The 10,423-nt window shown below is 37.5% G+C and overlaps 1 protein-coding gene across 1 annotated transcript; it reads right to left on the bottom strand.

Annotated features, from left to right (window-relative positions):
- Positions 1–347: 347 nt before the first annotated feature.
- Positions 348–1,289, bottom strand: LOC112930637 (olfactory receptor 5G9-like). The gene has a single exon (XM_026012978.2). The coding sequence runs from the start codon at positions 1,287–1,289 to the stop codon at positions 348–350; it is 942 nt and encodes a 313-aa protein (XP_025868763.1).
- Positions 1,290–10,423: the final 9,134 nt, after the last annotated feature.

Here is a 10,423-nt window from a genome sequence, read left to right on the forward strand (position 1 = left end):
GTCATCAGGGAAAGAAAATATATTAGCATAATTAATCATTGAAACCTAACTGAAATTAAATTTAAAAAAAAAACTCTTTAAAAAATAATAAACTGTGAAGTATCTAAGAGAAGCAAAACTAAATAGTCTGTAGATGTGAACTATAATATTGGTATATTACATAGAATAGATCATATACAGGGCTGAGTGGATCCCAATTGATTGACTAGATGAATAAGTGGAGAGGTGAATGGATAAAGGGATACCAATCAGCCCCCAACACTTGCAACTGGCCTGGAATCTTAGGAATCTACACAGATAGTCTGTCTTTTTAGATTTCTCCTCCAATTTCCTTTCTACATAAGAATTTATGCCCTACAAAACTTCCTCCTAGTAATAGTCCTATGGATGGCATCTTTGACCTCCTTGTTCCTCAAGCTGTAGATAAGCGGGTTCAACATGGGGATCACTGCTGTGTAAAATACCGACACCACTTTGTTGAGATCCAGTGAGAAACTGGCACTTGGCCGTACATAAATAAAGAAAAGAGTACCGTATAGGATGGAGACAGCGGTCAGGTGAGAAGAGCATGTAGAAAAGGCTTTGCGCCTCCCATCGGCAGAGTGGATCTTCATGATGGCAATGAGGATATAAATGTAGGAGACCACGATAGTCAAACCACTGAAGACTCCCACAGCTCCAGCCACAACAAAAACTACCAACTTAGTAAGCCTGCTGTCAGCACATACAAGGGAAAGCAGGGGGGACATATCACAGAAGAAATGATTAAGAACATTGGGGCCACAAAAAGGAAGACGAAATGCATTCGTTGTATGGGTCATGGTGTTCACAAACCCGATGATGTAGGGACCAACCACCAGCTGGACACAGAGTCTCTGGGACATGGCAACTGAATACAATAATGGGTTGCAGATGGCCACATAGCGGTCATAGGCCATGGACGCCAGGAGGAAACACTCTGCTGCCACAAAGAACCCAAAAAACCACTGTTGCAAAGCACAGCCCAAGAAAGAGATGGCCTTCCTCTTCACAAAGAAGTCGGTGAGCATCTTTGGGCTCACAACAGAGGAGAAGCAGATATCCACAAAGGACAAGTGGCTGAGAAAAAAGTACATGGGCGTGTGAAGGCGGGAATCAACCCGAATCAGAATAATCATACCCAAGTTTCCAGTTAGATTGATGAGGTAAAAACTCAGGAAGAGCAGGAAGAGGAAAACCTGCAATTGGGGGCTGCAATTCAAACCTGTGAAAATGAATTCGGTGACCCTCGTATAGTTTTCAAAGGCCATCGACTGGTTCTGGTTTCCACTAGAAGAAGAACAGAGGAGTCACAACAGATTTGATCAACATATCTTCAAAACTGGGACACAGAAAAAAACATACCTGTAACTGGGAGAGCATCAGGGGGTGAGATGACTTAGTTGCATGCAGTAGACAAGGAAACAAAAGTAATATATGGACCAGTGCAAAAGATCAGATCTGAAGCTATTACATTTTAAGATTCTGCAGAAATCCACCAATATAGAAAGGAGAGGCCAAAATCTAGAAGCGAGAAGCAGCTTGCTCAGGGTCCCATGGCTAACTGATTGCAGAGATGGTTCCAGAACAGATGTCTAATAAGTCACTGCAGCGAACTTTGCTTGAGTTCACCACACATGCAGCAGGGTGGAAGTGAAGGAATCTGCAGAAGAAATGAGCAGCCACTTATTTTTAGGACAGGTACCATGTACTTTGTGATTATAACCCAAGGCTAAATGCACCTGGAGCCCATCTTCTCTGACCCTGGAAAAGTCTTCGTTGTGAAACAGGAGTAATCATAGTTAGAGCTACCTTGTAAACTGTTGTGAGGGTACAATGAGATAATGCATGCGAAGAATTTAGCAGAATCTCATTAGGTACCTTGATGAGTATACAATAATTGTTAGTATTTTTGCCTTACATGCTTCATTTAATAAGCCTTCAAGCTAAATATCATTATTTCATTGTACATAGGAGGAAAATTGAAGCTCAATCCACATTCATGATGCTGATGACTGGCAGAGGTGGGCTTTGCACATGTATAAGTCCAAACGGACTGTGTTTTTTCCTTTGTCACACTGCAAAAATTGTGTGTTCACAATTCCAGTCCTCACAAAGAGATACACAATTCAGTCCACTAAGAGTACAGAATGATGCAAGTTTGGCTGCTTACTCCTGGTGTTAAGGTTACAGCCAATGGTCACTAGTGAGAAGACCTTAGGATAATAGACTGGTACCCTTGAGTATCACCTTTATGGAAATGTACAGGGAAGAAATCTGGAAAAGAGCCTAAATTATCCCACTTGTATACCCTCCATCTATCCCTTATCACCCTCTCTCATGGTGCCTTTGTTTAGGTCAGCTGATCTCTTTGACCTTGAGCTGCTTCATGTGTTCAGTGTAACTAAAATTCTGTCTCCTGCTCTCTCAGAACTCTCTTCCACTTAGAATGAGAGGAAAATATGTAAGTACTCTGAACACTACCTATACTTTACTTTAAAAAAAATATTTATTTGTTTGTTTGTTTGTTTGTTTATGAGAGAGAGAGAGAGAGAGAGCAGGGGAGGAGTAGAGAGAGAGAATCTCAAATAGACTTCATGCTGAGCTTGGAGTCTGATGCTGGGTTTGATCCCATGACCCTGAAGCTGAGCTGAAGTCAAGAGTGGGACACTTAACCAAATGAGCCATCCAGGCACCCCTATACTTTAAAGAAGTTTTATTAGCCCAGGACTAGTGGAGTGCAATAATCATACTTAGGCTAGATACTTTTCTTCCAATTTTCTAATATGAAATGTATTATTCAAAGTTAGCAGGGTCTCCTCTTAGGCCAATAATACAGCTTACATTTTATCCTCTGCTTCAGAGGGTTAAAGAAGAAGATGGGATAGTCAGGAAGACAGTCCGCCCATCACACTCAACTCTTTCTTAGGGCTCTTCAAGAGTCTAGGAACACCTCCAGAGTCCTCATACACTACATATCAGTCTTCCATTTGACAGTTGCCCAAAGCTCTTGGACAATGCCTTATCAACCTTGGTTTCTAAACCTACCCAAGCCTTCCATGCACATTTTAATTTCTCAGCTTCTCTGCTGTATTTGATTCTTAGAAGAGAATAGAGTGCTCCACAAAGATCGAACCACACAGAGCAGGGGAACACAACCAGCTCTCATGTTCAGAGCACTAGTAGAATATCAACCCAACCTATGATAATCTTCTCTTAGCAAGGAAGACACCCAGGTGGTACAGATACGGATGTGAGTTGAATTCATTGTTCTTTTACCTTTTGCTGCTACTAAAGCATCTCTGTCCCATTTTATACCGAGGCAAGTATATTTTGATCCAGTTGCAAAATCTAAGCTTATCTCTACATAAATTATCTCTTCTTAGATCTTGCTCAATGATCCAACAAAGATGAGGATCATGCCAGTCCTGGCCTTGAGCCAAACATATAATTTATTTTAATTCTACTTAAAATAATCTGTGTTCTCTTGAGCTTGTTGAAAAGCAGGTAGAAAAAAAAAAAACAGAAAATGATTTAGAAGTTCTCAACTTACATTCTAATAGGCTCTCTCTTCTTTGAAGATGGCATGAAGAACTACCGTAAGAATGAGCCAAGTTTGTCAGCTTTCATCTCTCCCTTTAATGTGGCCACCTTCTCATGCACAATAGGTCCGAATTTTTAATAGTCATTTGGTTTTACTGTTTCTTTTCTTCCAAGAAGAAAATGTGGAATACTTGATGCAAAACATATCCAGAGGCTTCATCAATATTAGATAAAAGTTCCCTAAATTAGTTACATCATCTTTTCTTTGTGGTTGCTATGGAAGATCCTCTGTCCCCAAAGTCTACCATATCTTGGGAATGAACCACTAAGGGAAAGTGCAAAGTTTTGCTTCATATCCTACATAAGTCCAATGAGATCTGTTTTCTGATCATTTTATATTTGGTTTTTTTTTTTTTTGAACTACGGCAATTTTTGTATATATATTTTTTTATTGGAGTTCAGTTTGCAAGCATATAGCATAACATCCAGTGCCCATCCCATCAAGTGCCCCCCTCAGTGCCTGTCACCCAGTCACTCCATCCCCCAGCCCACCTCCCTTTCCACCACCCCTTGTTCATTTCCCAGAGTTAGGAGTCTCTCAAGTTCTGTCTCCCTCACTGATGTTTCCCACTCATTTTCTCTCCTTTCCCCTTTATTCCCTTTCATAATTTTTATATTCCCCAAATGAATGAGACCATATAATGTTTGTCCTTCTCCAAATATATTTGTTTTTAACTGGAAATAGGCCCTCCATTCTCTCTGTTTCCAGGCTAAGCCAGGAACCACTATGGAATCCCTGGTAAACTGAAGTAGCATGGAGAGGGTGGGCCACTGGAGGACCTTAGTTCTCTCTGTCTCTCTCTCTATTGCATTCATACCTTGGGAGCAAGAGCAAAGAATCTGAAAAATGAATTTTTCTCAAAGACAGCATGTAGCCAAATAAATTAATCTTCCTAGGACTTTATCCAAAACATACAAAGAATTTAACCAAGGGCTGGAAGCGAATTTCTGAGAACACGGATCATTAAACTTTATAGCAATTATATTTGAACTTTTAGCCTATGGCAAGAGAAATACATTTCTAATTGCCAAGAAAAGAATACAAATAAATAAAACAAAATACTTTAGGGTCCTGTTTCATCTGCAAAACAAACACCATAAGCCTGACAAAACAGAGTCAATATGGGTTCCACCCTGAGTGATGAAAAGTATAAGCCCTTCAGCAAACAACACAACTTCCCTACTCTAGGAGGTTTTATTGGTTTCACTTTTAATTTCTTAGAATGCTGCTATATTCTTTAAAGCAAATTTCTCCATGAAACCTTACTTTTTGATGATAGCTCTCTGTTGACTCCACATATGAAAGACAATTCTGTTTCTTCCCTGAAGACTGTTCAGATTTTGTTCATTTATGTATTTATTTTTAGTTTCAAGTTTTTATTTAAATTCTAGTTAGTTCATACAAAATGTAATGTTGGTTTTTGGTATAGAATTTAATGATTCAACACTTAGATACAACACTCAGTGCTCATCACAAGTGTCCTCCTTAGTGTCCATCACCCATCTAGCCCATCCCCCTACCAACCTCCCCTCCATCAACCCTCAGTGTCTTCTCTGTCATTATGAGCACTGGGTGTTATTCTATATGTTGGCAAATTGAACACCAATAAAAAATAAATTTAAAAAAAGAGTCTGGGGGATCCCTGGGTGGCGCAGCGGTTTAGCGCCTGCCTTTGGCCCAGGGCGCGATCCTGGAGACCCGGGATCCAGTCCCACGTCGGGCTCCCTGCGTGGAGCCTGCTTCTCCCTCTGCCTGTGTCTCTGCCTCTCTTTCTCTCTCTCTGTGTGACTATCATAAATAAATAAAAATTAAAAATAAAAATAAAAAAATAAAAAATAAAAAAAAGTCTGTTTTGTGGTTTGCCTCCCCCCTTTCTTTTTCCCCTATGTTTCATCTGTTTTGTTTCTTAAATTCCACATGTGAGTGAAATAATATGGTATGTATATCTCTGACGGACTTGTTTCACTTATCATAATACTCTTTAGCTCCATCCAAGTTCTTGCAAATTATGATGGCTGAGTAATATTCCATCTTCTTTATCCTTCATAAGTAGATGGACATTTGGGCTCTTTTCATAATTTGGCTATTGTTGATAATGAGTTGTCTGCATAATAATCCATTTTTATTGTATGACACTGTGTGTTTATAGGTTCAATATTGCTAATGGTTTTTATATGTGTGTTGTCTTAGGTAAAGTGTCTACAACAAGCAGTTGTCATTAGTCAGGATTTGGGGAATGACTTTGGCCCTGTTTATTGTCTTCATGATGGTTGGTTCTTTTCTTTGAAGAACTGGCTAATGCTTATTCTGTAAACATAGTTATATTTTCTTTTGGGGGGGCAAATTGTACTTTAACTTAAATGGAAATTAATATTTTCATTCTTCCTATGTTGCTTATCACAGTTGTTTTAAATCCCTTATGTAAATCTGTCTTGAATCTTCAGAATATATATTTCTAAGATTTCTTTTAAAATTTACTTCCTGAATGGGGTGTCTGGGTGGCTCAGTTAAGCGTCTGGCTCTTGATTTTGGCTCAGGTCATGATCCCAGGATTGTGAGATAAGCCAGCATCAGGGTCCACGCTGCCTATGGAGCCTGCTTAAGATTCTCTCTCTCACCCGGGATTGAATCCCACGTCAGGCTCCCGGTGCATGGAGCCTGCTTCTCCCTCTGCCTGTGTCTCTGCCTCTCTCTCTGTCTCTGTGTGACTATCCTAAATAAATAAATAAATAAATACATAAATAAATAAATAAATAAAGATTCTCTCTCTCTCCCTCTCCTTCTGCTCCCTGCTTCTCTCCTTCCCTAAAAAAATAAAAATCAAAAATGGAGAAAAAATCATAATAAACACAAAAAAGGTTTAAAATTTACTTCCTGAAATAAGTCAAAGAAAGACAAATACTGTGTGATTTCACTGATATGTGGAATCTAAAAAAATGAAACAAAACAAAAACTCATAGATACAGAGAAGTGCTGGGTGGTTTGGTAGTTGCCAGAGGCAGAGGTTGGAAAGGTGAGCAAAATGAATTATAAGATCAATAAGGCCTGAGGATGTAGGGTACAGCATGACGACCATTGTCAATAATACTGTATGTATATTTGAAAGTTGCTTAGAGAATAGTTCTTAAAAGTTCTCATTACAAAAAAAAAAATTGTAACTCTGTGGTGATAGATGCTAACAAAACTTGTGGTAACCATTCTGCAATAAACACATACAGCAAATTATTATGTTGCACACCTAAAACTAGTACAATGTTATATGTCAATTAAATTACTTTCTGAGGTCATAAAAACCTAAATTCCAAATAGTTTATTTTTAGGTATATTAATATAATCACTGTTGATTAAAGTTGAAATTTCAAATTCACAAGGCAAACCCATTTGCCAAAGAAAAAGCAAATAATTAAGTTTATTTTTAATGTATACTCTTAAAAGTTATTGTTTTCTTTACCTAAATGATTAATATTAGGCAAGGAAAAATGAGCAAAGGAAAGAAAGGTAAAAATAAACTATATTAAGCTTCACCACAGAGCATTCACCCTCTGCTGCAAAAGATTTGCAAATTTTTAGCTGACAATAAGGAAAAATTAATAAAATACATTTTATGCATTTTTGTTATAATAATATCAGATAAATATTGAAAAATGTTTCTAATTCATGCAATTTTAAGTTGAAACATAACCTCCTCCATAAAGAGCCTTCCTTCTGATATCTGCAATCTAAAGCAATCTCTCCCTCTAAATTTCAAAACCTATAATGACCCCACAAATGGAATTCTTTGGTGCTACTTTTTATTATGGTGGTTTTCTGTCACATTTACTATATGACCCTAAGGGAGAGAGACCACAACCCAGTCAATGCAACAGACATTGCAGTGTCTAGCGTAGCACTGCTAGGGCTGTACCAGCTGTTAAATTCAAAATACATCCCTAGTCTTTGGAAAATAGCTCCCTCTCTCAGCCCTTCACTTGCCAAGCACCCTGAACACCCCACCCTCTACTCCATATCCAGACTTCCCTGAAATCTACCCACTGGGAAGATAATGGGAGGACAGCTCAGGGCTGCAGGACCTTTTTAAACCAGCGTTCTCTTTGATGGATCAGTGCCCTTGTCCCACCAGTTATATTTTGAATACCATCCCTGACTGAGGCCCACTCTTTGCAAGATTCTGTAACATGGGGTGAGGTATGCAGAGGGGACCAAAGATTGGTTTTTGAAATAATTCAGCTTACTTTCTTGTGCCCTTATAAATGGCAATACATTAATGACCAAATAAATAAATAAATAAATAAACAAACAACTTGATTTTTTTTTAAGTATCATTGGCTAAGGAATGTCAGGGAACAGAAATCTTGAATTGAACTGTTACTCCAGTTGACAATACATGTAGATATTTTCCACTGAAAAATTATCAGCATAAGGATTTTTTCAAATTTACATTTGAATTTTTTTTAAAATCTGCATTTATATAAAGCATTTCACTACTAAATATATCAAGAAAGATTCCAAAATTGCTAAGTAGGGTATAATATGCCAGACATCCTGAAAAATAGACTTTCTGTATAAGTGTTAGACGAGATGATGCTTACCAGAACAGAGGACTGAATACAAGTGCTACCATTAAGCTATAGATTTCTAACAATAAGGTAAAAAAAAAAAAGACTGTTTAATAAAAGGAGAGCTTGAGAACCAAGCAGACATAATTTGACATCTCTGTCTGCCATTCCCTTCCATGTAGCTTCAGACAAGTCACTCCACTTCCATGACCTTCACTTTTCATTATCTCCTGAATGAGAAGGATTTCTACCACACAGAGTTGCTTTAAAATAAAATTATCTGTACAAAGCCTACAACATTACATTTTACCTAAGAATTTTACATCACGTGTCCTTTTTCTTCTTTCTTCTTTTCTTGTTTTACTTTGTGATAGAGAGAAAGCAGGAGGAAGGGAGAGGCAGAGACTATCTCAACCAGCTCACAAAGCCCTATGAGGGGCTCCATCTCACAACCCTGAGATCATGATCTGAGCTGAAATCAAGAGTCCAATGCTCAACTGACTGAGCTATTCAGGCACCCATTTAGCACCTGTTCTTTAAGAGGGTTTCAATAGCTCAGTTGACAACAGCATTTTACAATCACCACTATTATTAATATGAAAGTGTTATCCCATGAAGAGGGAAGGGGATTATACTTAGGATATTTTTAAATTCCTGAATAATTAGATTAAAATACAAATATGAAAATCCACAAAAACTCAAACATAAATGCCAAATATTCTAATCTATACTCAATATTTAAAGATGGGAGTTGTAATAAAAATGAAAAAAAACCCATACAATTTTATTTATTTTCAAAGTTGCAAAGGACAGACCAGGAAAAGTATTTGTAACTAATGTTATGAAGGCTTTTTATTTATTGTTATGATGATGTAAGGAGTTATAAGAATGTTTGACCACAGAGTGAAATCTCTGAGCTATGTATTCTAAACTGTGTTACTCTTCATAGGAAGTCCTTCTCCCTTTATACCTTCCTCCCAAAATTTGAAAGATATGAATGTGAGAATAGATCAGAGATGTTAAATTTCTATGTTCAATAAACATTTATGTGATGGGATATCCAGTATAAAGTATAGTAGCCCCCTTTTATCTGTAGGGGTTGCATGCCAAGACTCCCAGTGGATGCCTGAAACTGTATATAAGTACTGAACCCTCTACAAACCCCATTTTTTCCTACATGTATATACCTAGGATAGAGTTTATTCATAAATTAGGCACAGTAAGAGATTAATGACAATAATAATATAATAAAACAATTATAACAATATATTGTAAAGAAAAGTTATGTGAATGTGGTCTCTCCCAAAATATCTGACTGTACTGTGTTCATCCTTCTTCTTGAGATAATGTGAGATGATAAAATGTCTACATGATGAGATGACGTGAGGTGAATGACATAGGCACTGTGACATAGCTTTGGGTCATTATTGATCTTCTGACAATACCTCAGGAGGAGGATCATCTGCTTCCAGACCTCAATTGACTGCAAGTAACTAAAACTTCAGAAAGCAAAACCAAAGATAATGGGGGGACTAGTATACATAGGCCCAAACACACAAAATGTGTATTTGATTTCACAGCCCTTCAAAATTAATTTTTAGACTTTTGAAAACTTTTTCCAACCCTCCTACTTTTTTTTTTTTTGGTGTTTAAACTATTTCATTTTTTTATTTTTATAATTATTATTATTATTTACATTTGTTTTTATTTAAAATTATAACACCCAGTGCTCATCCCATCAAGTGCCTTCCTCAGTGCCGGTCACCCAATCACCCCATCTCCCCTCCCTTTCCACAACCCTTTGTTTCCCAGAGTTAGGAGTCTCTCATAGTTTGTCTCCCTCTCAAATTTTTCCCACTCAGTTCCCCTCCTTTCCCTTATAGTCCCTTTCACACAATATAAGAAATATATATTCCACATATAAGTGAAACCATATAATGATTGTCCTTCTCCAATTGATTTATTTCACTCAATTTACCAACATACAGAAAAACATTTCACTCAGCATAATACCCTCCAGTTCCATCCACGCTGAAGCACTTATCTTAATTACATTTTCAATTATTAAAGAAAACATTAGACAAAATTATTGTGATTGGCAAGCTGTTGCTGCCATCTAGTGGCTAAGTTTAGAAAGACCTTAAGGAGGAATTCTTACAAGGCTATTTCACTAAGGAAACCTGCCTACCTTTTATTTAAACAGCCTATATTCACTGAGACCATGTCAATAGATGACTTTTAAAAA

Source organism: Vulpes vulpes, chromosome 5 (genome assembly GCF_048418805.1).
Source record: "Vulpes vulpes isolate BD-2025 chromosome 5, VulVul3, whole genome shotgun sequence".
Taxonomy (NCBI): domain Eukaryota; kingdom Metazoa; phylum Chordata; class Mammalia; order Carnivora; family Canidae; genus Vulpes; species Vulpes vulpes.